Raw genomic sequence first — 18,004 nt, forward strand, 5'->3', positions numbered from 1 at the left:
AAAAAAAAAAAAAAAAAAAAAAAAAAACAGAACAAAACAAAACACATTAAACTTAAAAAACAACTCTTCAAACATATGCAGATGTATATAGAAAAATAAACACTGCAAATTTCAGCTTAAAAAATAAAACAGAAATAAGAATAATACCTAAAGATTGGTAAATGTGTTACTATTTCTAGAGCACTCAGAAAGAAATTTTAAGACCTTCTTTTAATGCCCTCTTTCTAGGAAAATAACATGCAGCCCCAGTAATCAGAAGGGCTGTTGTGAGCAACAAGACCAGGCAGAAACAGGAAGGCCCCAGCATCAACAGTCCAGGAAAGGCCCTTGACTTGTTCCCAGCCTACTCCACAGAAGTCAAGGGCAGGCTCCCTGTCCTCCTGTAGTCCTGGAAGCTCCAAAGACCCAGGAATCCCCACCCCAGATGTCCTTTAGGCTTGAATATTCACATCCCAGAAAGGCAAGTCCTGGTCCAGCAGATTCCAAGCCCCAGAGCAAAAGATCCCCCTCATACTCACATGACTTTTAAGTCCCAATCTCCACAGGTGACAAAAATTGACTTGACGTTTGGATCTAAGAGGCCTTCTTTTGCCATCCACTCATCGACCCTCTGAAACGTACACAAGAACAGATGATATTTTCTTTTTTTTTTTCCCCTCAGCCCATGAAAAGCCGTAACAGTGAAATGCAGATAAGCTGCTTGTAATCAGACCAGGAGAAAACTGTAATCTTATCCCACCATGGCTATGCTCTGAGCTTTCAGCCTTGGCTCGGAACTATGGAGGCACCTGGAGGACGATCCCTTCAGGAAGATGCCACAGCCTAAGTGTGTGGAAGGGAATCCCCTACAGCCTGCTGTCTAGCAGACTGCTCCAAGTCCCAGCAGCTCAACCCAAACACCTTGCTCCTCTCCCTCACTCGTCCTCAGACAAAGGCACAACCCAGCACAGACAGGCTGCTCTGGACCGTGAGAACAGGCTGGAAGGTGGCCTCGAGCAGTGACTACCATCCACAGCTTTATTCATTCATTTAGTCATTGCACCCTTCCACCAAATGTCTATTAATCAAGTTTATGAGTTTGGTTATTCATATAAAGGTGAGGAAATTTTCACCATCACAGGAGGGCCCTTTGGCCAGGCCAGAGCCCCACCCTGGCATATGGATAGTATTGCCTGCTGCAGCTAAGAGATTATAAACTGGCTCCCAACTTTGTATTTCTCCTTTTCTGGCTGAGGATTCAAATTCAGCAGAATATTTTGGAGGCTATATATAATTCCTGCACAGAGAAAAAAACTGTTGCTAAACACACTTTATGTCATTCTTTCCCTTCATCCCTCTGACCATATTTATTGTCTGCACCAATACTGGGAAGTACAAATACTAAAATCAGTATATAACAAGAGAATTAGCATAAAGAATTTATGAAGCACTGTCTATTTTTCAGAGGATCTCAGCATAGGGAAGTAGTGTAGCAGATCACAACACACCTTCTACTTACATAGGAAGATTATTTTTTAAGGCTGTATCATATTATAGCTAAAAATGCACAATTGAAAGTCAGACACACCTGGGTTCCAACATTTAGCTCCTCCATATCCTGGCTGTGTCACAGATAGGAAGTCATTTAAAAGTCATTTAACCCCTCTGAACCTCAGTTTCCTTCATCTATAAAACAGGGTAGGATGACTCACCTTACTGAGTTGTTCTGAAAATTAAATGTGATAATGTGTTAAGTGCCTACCACAAATAGACAGTAGGCTGGGAACAGGCAAAAGACAGACCATCATAAAACAATAATAGATGGAAAAATAGAGAAATGACGAGAGTGTTATAAGAACCAAGAAGAGGAAGGGCTACTACAGGTAGAAGCAAAGTTACAGGCATAATAATTCTGTATTTGAGAAGAAATTATTTAATATCTGCTTTCCCTATCAGACTACAAGCATCATAAATGCAGAAGCTCTTCCTCATTCACTGCCTTAATCCCTAACCCAGCATATACTTATTCAATGAGTATCTGCTCATTGACAGAATATGAATAGGTAAAAGTCAAGTGTAAGAAAATTCTTCAGAGCACAGAAAAGAGGAACCGGCACTGAATGAGGTTGGGGACTAGTTAAGGCAGACTGCAAAAGGCCTTGTGTGCTCAGCAGGTAATCTGTGGATATCTTTAAGTAAGATTATTTCTAATAGGTGTAGGATGGTTCCCCAGACACCTCTGAGATGCCACGTACTCCTCTGAGTAAAGCCAAGGAGCCCATCTCATTCCATGGCTCCAGGAGTCTAACCCCCAAACGTCAGCACTGTTCCCTAGTACCATACTGGGCTGAATGTGGTCTCTAAACTTTCTTCACAGTCTGTATACCAGAGAATCATCTTCAGCTCAAGAATCTCCCCAGCACTATGTCTGAGCCTTCCACTGCCAGTCTGCCTCCCCAGTCACTTGAGCTCAACCCTCTATAAGCATGCACTTGCAGACACACACAATCACATCCTTTCCCCAGGCTGCCTAAAGAAAATAATGCAGATTCTACACATGAAAAGAGGTAAGGTGAACACAGAGCTGCCTAAACCAACATAACTTTGGTGCAGCTCACCAAGATACTGCCTTATATGCTAGAGTTCCCAACTCCTACACAGTGGGAAAAGAGCAGGACAGAACAGGTCAGACGGTGATGATGAACTGTTTAGAGCGCCCAAACTGCAACCCAAAACCCACTTATTTATCGCAAAATGCCAGCACTATGATTAAACTTGAATACTGAAGTTTTAGTTTAGAAAAAGCAACTCATACATTAATATTTTTGTCTTAGAAGAAAAACAAACAATACGTATGTCACAGGTTCTCCACCACCAAGACCAGGCCTTCACAACAAGAAGCACTCATACAGCAGATATTTAGCGAGCACTTTTTTATTATGAGCCTGTCCAGGGGAGTAATACTACATTTGTAATCAGGCTTGTCCCTGCTTCTCTTCTCTGATTAAATGAATGAAGGCTCTTTAGCTCAATAACCAACTCAGGGCTAATGGGACCAGTCTGGTCTCCTGCCCTTGCTAAAAATACCTTTAGTTAGGCTGAAGCCAGAAATCTTCCCTCCTTACCCAGAAAGTACACAGAAGTAGCTTCCTGGGATGACTAAGAAAGACTACTCTCAGCAACATCCTGCTCCAGGGCCAGCCTGGAGTTAGCAGCAAGCTGTCTCCTACACTCCACATATCCTCCCCAACTGAGCCACAGAGAAAACATACATTACCTCAACAGCCCACCCACAGGGACCAGGCCCTAGCTGGGGATGCTGCTAGCTCATAAACAGGGAAGGATGGGCCCCTCTTTCTCCCTGAGTCTGGTTTAAGGGGGAGAAGCCTACACTGAGGAACTTCTTTGGTCATGGCAGAGGATCTCCCCTCAAAAAACAGCATCAATGGAGCTGAGAAGCACTCCAGACCTCACCCTCTCCCAGTCACTGGTCAGGCACCCTAACCCTGACCCAACAAGACACTGACAGAGCCTGGGCTTTCAAACTCCAGGGACAGGGAGTACATGCTACCACCTGCCTCTTGAACACTGCTCCATTCTGAAGGGTCTCAGGAAATTCAATCTGCACCTCACCCATAGGAAAGGAACCTTGGCTAAAGAGAGCCATCTGGGCCCTTCTGCCTGCTACTACTTATCTCTTTGAGGCTGCTTCCTTCAGATATATACTTGATCTCCTCCTGTGCACTGATAAGGTCTAGGCTTGGGGTTCACTGGTCTTAAAAATAAAGCACCTAATGAGATCCACAGACCTTTCTCTTCTCCCCCTACAGAGGGCTGCGGGGAGACCTTCCTTCTACTCAAAAGCCCCAGGCCAGAGAGGGTGGGAGACAGGCTGAGGCCAAACACTGCCTTTCCTTATTCCCTCAGGCCAGAGCACAAGAAGCAGCAACTTAACCTTTTCTAGCTCCCTGAGGAGAACATCCTAGAAGTGTGGTCTCTGCCAAGGGTTCTAAAGTCTTTAATTTGATTTCCCTCACATAGGCAATTGTTGTAATTATTCTGATTAAGAATCATTACCTAGTGCAGTCTCTGCCCCCTGACAGGCACAATGCATCCAGCAGCAAGCTGCAGTGGGGCCGGCGGGCCCAGCCACAGTTCCTAGAGGAGCTGACAGCAAACAAAAGCCATCGATGGGGAGTTCTGGGTGAGTTAATGAAGTGCTCACATGCCACAAGAAGCCAACAGTAAAGCTAAACAAAAACACCTCCAGTCCCTGGGGCCAGTCCCACAATGCCACAGCTCAGCTCCCTCTAGCCCCAGCCCACACAGCACAGGCTGCCCCAGAACTGGAGGCAAAGGGCTATGAGCCAGGCAAGGTGGGGGCCCTACGCTTGGCTCCCGGCAGCCCTCAGACCTCTTGTCAGTAACCCTGATGGGAACAGCTGGAGATGACAGATCAATGGTTCAATATTCTCAATAGCATGTCACTGATGTGACAGCAAATGTTATTCTAATCAAGCCATAATCATAGTCAAATTACACAGCTACATTCTCAAGAGGGGAGGGAGAGAAAGGCAGCAGGAAGGGGTCAGAGGTCAGGAATTAAAGGTTATTCAACCTACCTCTAGCACTTGCTGCAGGCTTGGCTGACCATCCACCATGGCTTGAATAATTCCAGTAAGCTGAGAAGAAAGAAAAACAGGCTTTGGGTGGAAAACCAGGATGCAGGGACTCAAAACTGGACTGGCTCCTTTCCCTTCTCTTTTTCAAGCGTAATGGGCTCTGGTCTGACACTGCTTCAGGCTCAGAGCCCTACTAGGAGCTTTGGACTAAAGTTCCAGAACACCAATGTGAACTCCCCGACAAAAGCCTGACCTGAGATATGGGTGCACATACATATGCCGACCTTGGCGTATGTATTATACCTGTTTTGGCTTTAATTTTGCAGAAAAAAGAAAAACTTACATGTCCTTTGTATTCAACAGGCTCAGAACTTTCCTACAAATTACAACTCCAGGCCTCACAGAAGTTCCTATAAAACTTGAGGAGAGTTAGCATAGTAAGGGGGCACTTGTTCTCAAGTTCATTCATCCCTAGGCCTGGATGTCCAGCATTTCCCCCGCACTACTGGTAACACCAGTGAAGTCTTGCGGGCATCTACCCTTCACTCTGCATACTTTGCCTCAATACCACATAGCCAAGCAAGAAAAAGTTACCGATAGCCAATGGAGAAACTAAGATGAAAAGGCCTACTGTGGCGCATCTGGCCTAAAGACTCTCTGACTCACAGGCCTAGGTCTGCCTAGGTCAGATCTAGATTCAAGTAAACTTGTTTTGTTTTTTTTTTGTTTTAAAAATATCCCTCTAGCACAGACTAGGGAAAGACTGACTACAAGGATTTGAGGCATGAGGCTCCCACGTCTCGGACACCAGCTAGAAATCACCATACCCAACAGGCCCTGGCTACTTCCAGAAAGAGCAGTATCTCAGGCTTGCTTGGAAACAACTTTTTTTTTCATTGTTAAGTAGAGAGGAAGGGGTTTAAAACTCCAATTAAACTATAATTACATTTAATGAATACCAAATACCCAACTCACAGAAACCGCCAGGTCTAAGAGGGAAGGTTATTTTCTCATAGTGACTTACATGGAATGGTAATACACACCTTTTAGGGAAGAAATTTTCATTTTAAGAACGCTGAGTTCCTCTAGGTGGGTTTCTGTAGTTCATCAAGTCATTATTAGGTGGTATTTTAAGGAAGTGTAAGGACACAGCCACTCTATTTTATATTCCAGAAACTGTTTTTATATTAATCTGTATTTTAATTGGGTAACAGCTGCTGCCTACAGACTTCCCATGGTCTAAAAGGAAAATAAATTAGAAAGATTAACTACACTGTTGTTTCACAAAGCTTTAACCCACAGCATGCCCACCCGCCTGGCACCTCCACACCCTTTCCTTGCATGGGAGACCAAAGAACTGCCCAGCAGAGGGAGGGCCTGAGTCAAGGAGACGAAAAGACTGGTGGGCTGAGGGCAGGGAGTGGGGCAGCACTGGGCAAATGCCCTGGGTCGGCAGCTTTAATCTTGGAGTGCCAAAGATTTCTCCTTTCATGTAGTCAACAACTATTCTCAGATAGCATACTGTGTGCTAGACCCTATTCTAGGAACCAGGGATCTGGCAGCTAAAAAAATATAAAAACTTTGTCTTCAGAGAATTTGTGTTCTGGGCAGGCCGCTCTTATATCCCGCCCAGCTAGTATCCAGAGCCTGAACACCTTCCAGAGCCACACACTGAGCAGGCAAGCAAATGCTGTTTTGTCTCAGGCACACAGGGTCCAAGGACAGTCAGGATTAGGCTTACTTTCAACTCTACATCTACTGCCCAAATTATGGACAGACACTCAGGCACCACCACTGTCCACTCTGGCTCAGCTTCTCTCCTGCTAAGTTCTTCCAGGACTTGGAAGACTAGGGCTTAGAGTCAGGACTACTGTGAAAAAGAAGGTTCACAGCTACTCTTACTTCTTAGCAAGTTCCAGAGTCCAAATGTCAGTCTCCTACCTAGTCTGATTTCCTGGGGCAAGGTCAGGTCGACTCCTTACGGTTCCTTCCAAGGGTAACTCAGATGAGGTACACCCTGAAGGGCTTCAAGAATGTCTCACTCACAGAGAACCAATGGCACCAGTTTTAAGAGCCCTGCTTCCTTGCAGAGAGAGCTTAGGTCAGCACCACAAGTACCTTCCCTGGGCCCCAGGAAAACTACAGATGAGGGGTGAGAAACTCATTATACCATAAAGGAAAACTGGCTACTCAGGTGTCCTGCTGCAGGACTCTCCACTCCAGGCCAGGCCCACTCTTCCCATCCTAGGGCACACCAACCTGGGCTTTCACAAACCCCATTAGCAGAGCCAGCAATCCCAGGATCACCAACCTGATAGGAACCTTGCAAGGCCAGTCCCTGCTCTGTCCGTGCTTCCAGAAAAGAGGCCAGGCTCAAAGTTGAGTTCCTAAAGAAGCTCGACCCTGAGACTTGGGGCTTTGAACACTGGCTCAGCTAGACACAGCCTTCTAGGGGAAAGTTCTATAACCCTCATCCCTCTAAAAATGAAACACTTCTTAACAGCTCTGGCAAGACACTAGATGAACAGGGGATAAAATTAAGAAAGTACCTTTATCTGATGCTTAGAACCTATAAGGCTTATATAAGAAGCTTTGAGAGAAAGAGACAGAGACAGACAGACAGAATTTCATAAAATACCAGGAAGTTCTGTTAGGCCTACCTTAAACCTTTCATACTACATTTTAAGACCCTTCCTATTTGTGCTAATATACATATATATATATATATTTTTTTTTTTAAAGCCTTCACATCCTCACAATGAAAGTCTAGAGCAAAGCCAAGTATTATTAAGCTGAGAACCAGAGCTCACAGGCTAAACAGAGCTCAGAGACCTTAACCACTTAAAGCGGGAGAGGTGAGAAGAAGAATTAATGTGTGCTCTGTGGCTCCTTTCACTGAGGGATTACAGATTAACTCCCACTTCTCCAGACTCGGAAACCACAAGGCGAGGGGCTTTTGACCCTGACTGATAACACTGCTGGGTACTGAGATCCCCTACCTACACACGGGCTTTGTCCAGGGACAAGCTGGCTTCATCATAAACACTAGCAACTAAAGGAAGCAGCCCTGGAAACTCAGTGCCAATAACGTGTCAGCATCCAGTGCTTTCTTCTTTCACAGTTTATCTCCAACACAATCGTATTCTGACACCAAGACAGTTTGTTGATTACATAAGCACTTGTCTCTGGTGCACAATCTGATAATCAGAACCACTCTTTCTCCTCAGACAAAGAGACCAATAAATCTCACCCTTTATAAGTACAGGTGCAAGACAAAGACCTTTACTGGCGTTTAGCAAGTGGGTATTTTTCTAGGTTTTCATGATAACAACAACAAAAAAGATTACACATGGTTAGGGACTATGCAGCAGCTTAGGTGCTACAGACAGATCTGATGGTCTGGAGCAAATTCTGGCGGTTGCAGGGAAAAGGCTTTGGAGGGAATGAAACACATCTCATCCTATATCTGCTAGAACCACGTCTTGGGAAGATTACCAACTGAATTTAGCAAGGCTCTTAAGAAAGCTAGTAATGTGTTCCATACCCAGAGCAGTAAAAGAAAGAATGTTTGTCTGTGAGCTGAAGACTCAAGGCAGAATCCTACTTCATATCATCCAGCACTAAGCTTATCTTTCTCCCCATAAAGCATGTGATTATTACATGTACATGTGTCATGTGCAAGTGTGTGTGTGCGTGCACAAGCATGCATGCACGTACACACACACAGAGGCTAGAATTCTTAAGAATGTCTTGTGTGCAATAAGCCAGGCACGGGGGCTCACACCTGTAATCCCAGCATTCTGGGCAGTTAAAGTGGGAGGACTGCAAGTTTGAGTCTCACATACGCAATTTAGCAAGACCTTGTCTCAAAATAAAAAACAAAAGTCACTCTTATCTTGCACACAAGAAAGAAAATCTTGCCAGAGGAGTTACATATAATCCAGAGGTTTGGAGTTGCTGTTCACACTTACTAATAAAATGACTCTCTCTGGTTGTAATGATCTCCGCTCTACCCCCAAAGGCAGCTATTAGCAGGTGGATGAGGTCTCAGAACAAGAGCCCCATTCTGTGCTCCTGCTTCTTTCTGTTACACAATTCTATCTGGTATGTATATAGGGTAATATTTAGATAGTCTGAGGTTTTCTATAGAGTATTTACTTACTTTAAAAGAGCAAGTCATCAGTACAGTTGTTATGGGGGTAGACAGGAATAAGTCCTTCACAATATTCATTCATGTAGAGAACATGCATCAAATGCGGACTTGGTAAGACCCGAATGATGGGGCAAAAATGGCTCAGGTCTAGTTTCTGCCGTTAGAGAAATCATAGTCCAGTAGGGAAACAAATAAATAACTAAAAGTATAAATATACCTGATCAGTGCAATGTTGGGGTAAACATAACCCAAGCTGGGGACGAGGGAAAGTTTCCCACGGAAGGTGACCCAAGTAGAATGCTAGAGGACAAGTAGGAACCAGGGGAAACAAGTAGGAGTAAGTAGTGTACAGGCAGAGGAACCACTACATGCAAAGATGGGTTGTAAGAAGACAGCCTTTGGGTGAGGAGAACTAGGTGAGAGATGAAGCAGAGAAGATATGAGGCTGGAGAAAAAGCAGGGACCCTGAAAGCCTCAGACAAAATGGCTGACCCAGTACCTACAACATAACCCTATCTTCACTTTGAGAAGAGTCTTCATAGCCAAGGTCCCAACCACTACTCCTATTATCCTCCAAATAATGTATGTATGTCGTTGGGTGAAACTACCTAGAAAAAAGAAACAATTTTCCTCATAGTGTCACAAATCTTCCTCCCCTACCCTGCCAAAGCAGCCAAACAGCAGCAGCCACCCTGTTCCAGAGGAAATCCCTCTCGTCCCAATACCCTAGAGCATCTACACCTAGAGTTGTGTTCCAGGAGCACTCTGTTTCATTCCTAAACAGGCAGTAATGTTTTCAGAACTTGAGCCTGAGCTGGGCTCAAGAATTACATGCCTGTAACCCTACCAACTCAGGAGGCTGAGGCAGGAGGACTGCCATGAGTTTGAGGCCAGCCTGGGCTACATAGTGAGTTCAAGGCCAGCCCTATACTACAAAGCCAGACCCTGCACCACCACCCGCAACAAACACTTGGGCCTGCTTGTCTATTCCAGGCAGCCTAGCTTCACAGGTAGCTAGAGCCCCCAAGTACAGGCCACTCACAGAGGATGAAGAGTAAGTAGGTCAAGAGGGCACCAGACTTTCAGGCCAGTGAAAGGCTCAGGTAGCTGACTAGTTTAAGGACTTCATGACCTTCCTGTAAGGAATGGGATTTTCTTCATCATTAAAATGGTAGTTTTGGGGCTAGGGATTTAGCTAAGTGGTGCCGTCACCTGTTTGGCAAGGTCAATTCCCCAGTACCAAAAAAATGGTAGTTTTTTGAAAGGGGCCAGATTAGCACCCCCTGGTGGCACAGGCAATTTCCAGAAGAGGGAAAACCAGGAGAGAAAAAGAGAAAACAATCTGAATATCACTAGTTAGAACAAAGCGCTTAAGAGACTAACACCTGGGCACATAGATACCAACAACAAAAGGCCCACCTGGCACAGGAGTAAACACTGCCACCAAGTGGAGGAGCAAACCTCAACACCTTCCTCCCGGGTGAGGCAGCCTCAGAGTCTACGGAGTCACATACCCATATCAGACAGTTAGTTCATTTCCCAGCCTCCTTCACACCAAGGAGATGGTGGGATTTCATTCACAGGTAAAAAAGGTAGCTCTCTAAATGAAGGCACAACATTTCTAATGCACATCAGTCGCAACAGAAACACTCATGTTTTCCCATCACCTCTGCTAGCACATATGCTTAACCTGTGATTTTACTACAGAATGAATAATGTGATATATCACATGGGAAAGCAGTCATAGAAGCTTCTCCACACAATCCTGGGATTCACAACTTTTAGTGGCTCTTTCCCTCTGCCAATGGCTCTTTTGAACCTCCAGCACTATCAAAATCTCAGTCCTACTTTCACAATCTATAGAATGGGATCTGTACTTATCTACTGACAAAATAGCCAAGTAGAACATTAGCCAAGTAAGGGCAAGTCTGCCTTGCCCAGCCTGTCTTCTCTTTCATCAGTGTCAGAATGTGCTTCTTACTAACTTAATCTATGCTCCACACAGGACCATCCTGTTCCTAGACTCCAACTGCCCAGTGTGACCAGGAAAGGCAGACATGGTACTGGAGGAAAATATCAGAGAAGCTAGAAGAGACTGTACACCACTGCTCCCCCTGGGTCCCCAGGGACCAAAATGACTCAAGTAGGGTCACAGACTGTAAGAAAACAAACTACCAGACCTGAAGTTAACTTGTCTTAACCACTGATTAGCCCTAAGATTTCGCTAAGGGAGCTGGAAATAGAGCATCAGTGATCCCAAAGCTTCTCTCCCAACAGCCCCTGGTGCCTACCTCCAGGACCCTTACCTCTGTACAGAATGGGGTAAGCTGTGGATGGACTACAGGCTGGACGTACATGTGAAAAGTAGACTCAATCTCCATGGTCCGGCCATTTAGCTTCAGGATGGGGAATTCAATGATTTCCTGGAATGTCAAAGACACAGAAAAGGAAGTAAGTTACTTTAATCAATTATTTGGAACAATAACTTCATTTCAAAAAAGAATGACTGTTTGGACTCATTACTCTTGCCAGGTCAAATCCAAGACCAAGCAAGATGGTGCTAGTACAGTTAGAATCCTAACCTTTCCACTGCTAAAAGCCACACAGGCTCCAAAAGCTGGACACAACTCTTATCCCCACTGTTTCTGGAAAGGAGAAGGAAGACAGTGGTGTACTCTGTCCCAGTTTCCTCAGTGGGTTCTCTATCACAAGCCCATTTGAGCCCCTTAAAAGGGGACCTTTTTCCACTTACTCAGGACCCTGTCCTGGAATGGGTTTGGAATTCCAGCCATCAGACCAGTGCATAGATTTCCTTGTAGGAAGTTTAAACAGAGCCAGTGTTTATTTACTAGTTTTTACAAAGAGGAAAAAAATGTGATAATAAAGCCAAAGAGAAGGAGAAAACTGAACACAAGTAATAGGAGCTAGTGCCTCCTACCTCTTTCAGGCAGTACCCACCCTCCTCCCCCTCCCCGCCCAATCGCTTAGCCAGCCCTTCCCAGTCCACTGGAACGTAATGGAAGAGGAGGAGGAGGAGTGACAATTTGTTTGGTGTCTCTAAGATTAATTTGTCTCCGTTATTTAATAGAGATGCACAGCACCAAGGTCCTGGTGTGCAAACAGGCTTGCAGAACGCTAGCTGCGCAGCACGCCTCATACATCGCTCCTGGGAAGGGAGGGAGGGACACACCAGGGAGGGGAGAGGGCAAGAGAGAGCACACGCATACCAGAGAGAAGAGGGAAAACAAGAAGAGAGAAGAAAAAAAATATTGCTTTTTAATATTCAAAAACAGTTTGCAAAATTTAATCAAAGCAGAGGAAAAGCTAACATTTTTACCACTTTGACATTTTTATTAGCACTTTCATAAATTTTTAAAACATGAATGGAATTAGTTTACAACACAAAAAAAGTGCCCTGAAAACATCTGGAAGAGACAAATAGGAAATAATAAAAAATAAATAAATAAAAGCAAAATCCTCCCAAGTAAAATTAGTATGTGAAAAGGCTCCCACTGCAGAGAAAGAAGGGGGGACTTTGCCCACTCAGTGGCCCCATCAGTCCGCTCCAGTAGCATCCCTACCCTAGTTCCCTGTTCTAGAGGAGACCTTTCCAGAATCAGTAAAATCAAGGCAAATTGGTTCTCTGCAAAGACAGCCTGGAGAAATAACACCGTAGCTGATGACACCTGACTATAATGAGGAAATGAATGGGTGGAAAAACAAAAGAAGAAGTAGTTAATCTCACATTCTGGGGAAGCCAGATATTCCTCCTCCCCCTCACCTAGCCAACACACCTACAAATACTGAGCTTATTTTAAAAGCATCTATTTCACCCCAATACATAACAGCAGGACTGAAAACCAAGTCAAGGCAGGCAGGTTTCATACCAGAGAAATTCAAAGGCTCTGGTTGCCTTATCTCCCTGGGCTGATCCCCCAAGATGAGGAAGCTGACAGGAACTTATTGCCAGATAAATGAAGGGCAAAATGGCTGCAAGGCTGAGGGAGAGGGGAAATGGAGAGGAGGCCCAGGCTGCTGCTTAGACTAGGTGATACCTCTCCTCTCAAAGCAAAGAGAGGAAGACACTTATTCTTCACTTTGCTAAGCATTTTATTCCCTATAAGCATTACAAAGCAGGCCAAGCAAAGGGGAGTTTTGTTCTGAGAAACAAATCTGAGCACATACAGCATATGCATTGTTCCTCCTAAAATGCTAGAAAGACAAGATTTCTGAGGTGGGTTTTATCAGAGTCAGGATCATTTGACTCCCAAATTTCTGACAAATCCTTCCTCCCCCATTAACTAGGAAAAACATTTCCCCCAAAAGAAAGAGCTCCATAGCCTGGTGAGTTTGGCTGCCCTGGTGTCTAAGGAAACAAATATAGCCAGTTCCTCACTAACATTGTTAGCTGAGCCCACAATGAAATTTAACCTGTGACACAACTGTACTTTTCATTTAAACTTTCATTTGGGGAGAAGCAGTGTTTGGAGACCTGCAGTTTGTCCTGCTAATAAAGACAAGTGTTGGGACCTTTAAGGATGCCATTCATCTTTGGCTTTTATTAAATTCAATTTTCTTAAGCCCATGATACATTATGAAATTAGAAGTTGACATTCCTCTGGAAACAAAAATATCTATCAAACATAAATAGGAAAAAACCCTCTATTACCAAGAATTTATGGCTTAAAGTTGATCTATTTCCACTTTTTTACAAGCACATGGTTTGTTTTAGATATCTGAAATGCTATTATAGATCTGGAATTTCATTAGTATTTATTATAAAATAGTGCGCGTTCAGCTCCTGCTCTGACCAGCACCAAGTCAGCATGCCCCAGCAGGGTCTGGAAACTTGGCCTTTGGATTTCCCCACTGCAGTTTAGTATTTAAACTTTCCTGCTGCTGCCCTCCTCACCATCAGGCAGATGAAGCCAAACTAAGTGTTCAAACTCAATGTCTTCCTTGTTGCAGAGATGAAGAACAAGCCAGCCTCAGATCCATGTAAAAAAGGCACAGACAACCCACCTCCCAGAGGCTTGGATGCAAGGCACTGTACACATCAGACTGGGCTGACCATAAACATACCTCTTCAATGTTGCTAGTCCATTACCCAGGCCTACTCCCCAATACCAGGAAGAGGGACTTTCAAGAGCCAGTCTCAACACATGACTCTGGAGGAGCCCTTCTTAGGCAGCATTGGGAGATACTATAAGGACTCTCACATTAATGGCTCAGACAATGAAACATTACCCTGCCCTTCACCCTTTCCCTCATCCAATTTCATTATTCGCCTAGGAAAAAGTTTTTCACAAGCAGTTGAGTGCTATGGCAATCATAGTGCCAGAAAAGAAAAATGAACCTGTATGTATTTAAAAGCCTTCCATCTGCCCCTAATAATACTTTTGCACTGGAACAACTTCATGTGGGACTATCTTACAGGTGTTAGAGTGGAATGCAGAGATAAGAGCACTCTCTGTGCTTTGGAGAAGTACAAGCACTAGTGAGTGGAAAAGATGCATGAACTAGTAATGAACGCTGTAGTATGATAAATACCTTCGTGGAGAGACATTCAAAGTGTTATACATTTTTACTTACAAAAGTATGTTTTTGGCAGCATATGGATGCACATGCCTACAATACCAGCAGTCTAGGATCCTGAAGCAAAGACAATCACAAGTTCAAGTCCAGCCTAGGCATCTTAACTATTTAAGTGAGATCCTATCCCAAAATGTTTAAAGGGTGGGGGGGAGCTGAGCATGATGTAGCTCAGTGGGAAGGTCCTGGATTCAATCCCAAGTACTGCCAAAAAAGACTGTGCTTTTACATACATTCCTATTCTACCCTTATTAATCCTAGGAGATAGGTCATATCATTATCACCATCAGCCTATAAACCAATACCATTATGCATCTACATTTTACCAAGCAAGAGATGGGTGTGGAAACATATGAACACAATGAGATGTACCGCCTCTCTCTAAGATGTTCAGTCTGGGAAAAGAGAAGAGTTGATCTCCAACACTGTCCAGCACGTGAAGAATGAAATAATTTCTGTTCCACTTACTGTTTACTCTGTGGCAGATACAGTGCTAACAGGAATGACCTTACTTAATCCTCCACACGACTCATGAGGTTGAGAATTATTACTACCTCACTTCACAAATAACAAAGAAGGTAAGCCATTTGTTTATGATTATACTGCCGGTAAGTGACAGCACTGGGACTTCAAATGGGGAAAAAGCATAGTACTAGCAGCATTTAAAGTCCGAAGGGTCATAAAAACTCTGATTCTCTTATTTCCGAAAGGCTATCCTGTAGAGAACTCAGCCCACTATCTCCTAGAAAGAGAAGTATCTCTCAAACTGTAACAGCAATTTATGTGGACTCCCCAGGCAGAAAGTCCTACTTTGGATTACTACTGAAAAGCCTCCAATATGGCTGCAGCAGCACAGATGGCACTAGGCTATGCACTCAGGGAGGCAGAACCTCAGGCCTTCAGTTTGCCTCTCTGGCACCTAGCTCCCATTTAGGCACACAATTCTCACTTTTGACTTTTGTTGCACAAACATATGAACAATCTAATAAGTAGAAGATCGAAAAAAGTGCTTGGCTCAAATAGAAAATAGTCTGCTTTCAGGGGACCTTCCACAGGATCAAGCAGGTGATCTATATAAGATGATAAAGATAGCAGAGAGCAGAGCCAGGATTCAGTTCCAGATACATAATACTCCAAAACACTGTCTCCTAGATTCACAGATCCATCCACTTTCTCATCCCCAACTGGGTTTCTCCCTCGTCGACTCCAAATCACTAGTGTTACAAATCCTAGTGTTACCTAGTTTAACCAAATGTCCGGTTTGCCTGGGATCAAAGATATCTGGGAACACAGGATTTTCAGTATTAAAATTGAAACAGCTGGTTACCCTACATCATTCACAAACTACCTATGCCATTAAGTTCTCCAAGGGGAGAACAACATAAATCCAGGAAGATTATCTGCTGATGGTAGATGTACTATAAACCTCAGAATCTAGATTTGTTAAAGTATCCAATGTTTCTCAGCTTACTGTTAACTACTGTCTCTTTCAACAAAATGCCAGCTGCAAAAGCTTTTTCCCTTGATATGACAGACAAATAAAAAGGAAGCATCAAGCAAATATACATTTATCTTTACCTCTGTAAGTGAGTTGGAGCAGAGACTTTAAACCCAACTGCTTTAAAATGGCTCAACTAGGAAACTCAGTGATAAACTGAGGGCAAAAATGCAACAGCATTTCAAATGAAATCCCATAACCACTGTGAGTAGATGACAACAAATAATTGTGTAAGTTGTTTTCAGGATATTCATACTCCCTTCAACCAAATCGTCTGCGTGAAAAGATTATATTTGAAGACAGAAAAATAACAACAAAAGGGCTATAAGCAGGAAGGATTTAGACTACTTGAATTCATGACAATTATTCATAGGATAGCATTCAAGCCCATTTTTGTGAAGCACAGATTCTCCTCTGCCTGAGCTAATGTTTCTATGGTCCTATCTGAAACTACAGAATGAGTGAATCATTTTTCATGGCCTGTCTCTCTCAATCTAAGAAGACTGATATTACCTCAATTTAGAAATGTTGTTAACAACTAATTTAACCCTCCCTTTCACCTTTTGAATAAAATTCCAAACTTTGTGAGCCCCTGTACTGAAAGGTTTGATAAAATCCAAAAGCAGCATCAAATCATAAGGTAGAAAAGCAGTACCTCACAAACTTGTGAGTTTTATCAAAACACTTGGTTTCAAACAGAAGTCCCACACAAAGGTGGGCCCTTTCTCCAAAGATCAAGGAGCCTTCTAGCCACAGAAAAGAAGGGAAGTTGGACAACAGAAGTGAGGTTTGTACTGGACAGTGGGGCATGATTTGCTGAACAGTTTCTCTCTTGGGGCAAAAAAAAAAAGACATTCTATGCACAAGGAGCTTATTTCTTAAACAAACACTCGTGGTTTTGATTTACACCACAGCCTGCTCCTAAATAATTTATGGCGGGTTAAATTTATTGCCGAGCCCTGGCTGGCTGCAAATTCGAATTGCCAAATAATTAGATTTTAGGGCAAAGCTTATAAATTACCCGTCGATTTGTCCGGACTTGTTTGTCAGTTGCTTTGTGCTTCGGGTCATCTTTGGCATTTGGCTGTTTGGGTTTTAATTGCTGATTTACACTTTGACAGATGAAAGCTGATGCTCGAAGTTTCAGGACAAGGAAGGGTAAAAAATTGGAGCCTTAAAAGGCTGATTTTTCACATGTATGTCCCCCTCCACCCATCTCTACAGACCCCAAAGCAATTACAATAAATGTAGAAAAGAGGCTGAAAATAGACACTGCTATTCTTTATTGAAGGGAGTAGGGGCATAGACTGAATTATAATTTACCTTTACTGAAATCTGAATTTTTCAAAAACACTGTACCAGTAAATGAAGGGAACCAAGTCTTAGGAACCATATCTTCCACTCAGGGCTGTGCATATCTGTGTCTCCCTCGATATACACATGATTCTAAAACAGCCTCCATTTAACGTTTTTATATACTCAAATGTAAATAAGTTCAAGGATCAGTGGCCTTTGTGAAGGTGGCCCTTGGGGTAGCAAACAACCAGAAGATTTCTTTGTAGCCATTTGTATATATATCTGTCATATAATTAATTTAAACAAATCTCAGGTCATGTGCAGAAGTCTCCTGAAGGCAGCATCAAGGGCAGGCATGGAAGTGGAACAGCATGCCACACCCAATTTACCATTTCAGTGCAAGAAAAACAAATTTCTCTGGATACTGCCCTGGCTCAAGGCACTATATCTTAATGCAAAGCCTGTTTTCTGAGCTCCCAGAGAAGTAGGGTCTGCCTCCCAGACATATGCTATACTCCAATCACTTCCTATGAGGCTATGGGTCAAAATAATACTAGTACTAATTCTACTAATAAGAACTAATACATGTAGCCCATTACATGCCAGGCACTGTTCTGAGTACTTTAAAAAGTAAGGTTATTTTATCCTCCCACATGTCCTATATGATCAGTACTATTAACTGCATCTCCCCAAAAGGAAACTAAGGCATAAAGAGTACAGGTAGGTTGCCCGAGGTCATATTGCTTATAGGTGGTAGAGACAAGACTCAAATCTGGACAGTCTAGTTCTGGAGTCCATGTTTCTGGGGATGGGGGTGGGGGGTTATTAGATATTATATCTTGAACCCAGAGCATTTACACTAAG

The 18,004-nt window shown here is 43.5% G+C and overlaps 1 protein-coding gene across 8 annotated transcripts in view; it reads right to left on the reverse strand.

Annotated features, from left to right (window-relative positions):
- Eri3 (ERI1 exoribonuclease family member 3) overlaps positions 1-18,004 on the reverse strand; it is a 127,635-nt gene that overhangs the window by 84,789 nt on the left and 24,842 nt on the right. For 6 of the 8 annotated variants that reach the window (XM_010610121.3, XM_010610119.3, XM_010610120.3 and 3 more), the window contains 3 exons: positions 11,061-11,177; positions 4,602-4,661; positions 519-610 (listed from right to left, as the gene is read on the reverse strand). In XM_010610121.3, the coding sequence (XP_010608423.1) occupies positions 519-610; positions 4,602-4,661; positions 11,061-11,177 (269 nt within the window). The remainder of the gene's footprint in view (positions 1-518; positions 611-4,601; positions 4,662-11,060; positions 11,178-18,004) is intronic. The other 2 variants (XM_033767824.1, XM_033767823.1) reach the window with 1 other exon arrangement.

This window comes from Fukomys damarensis, unplaced genomic scaffold (genome assembly GCF_012274545.1).
Source record: "Fukomys damarensis isolate Sample0158 unplaced genomic scaffold, DMR_v1.0_HiC HiC_scaffold_23, whole genome shotgun sequence".
Classification (NCBI taxonomy): Eukaryota; Metazoa; Chordata; class Mammalia; order Rodentia; family Bathyergidae; genus Fukomys; species Fukomys damarensis.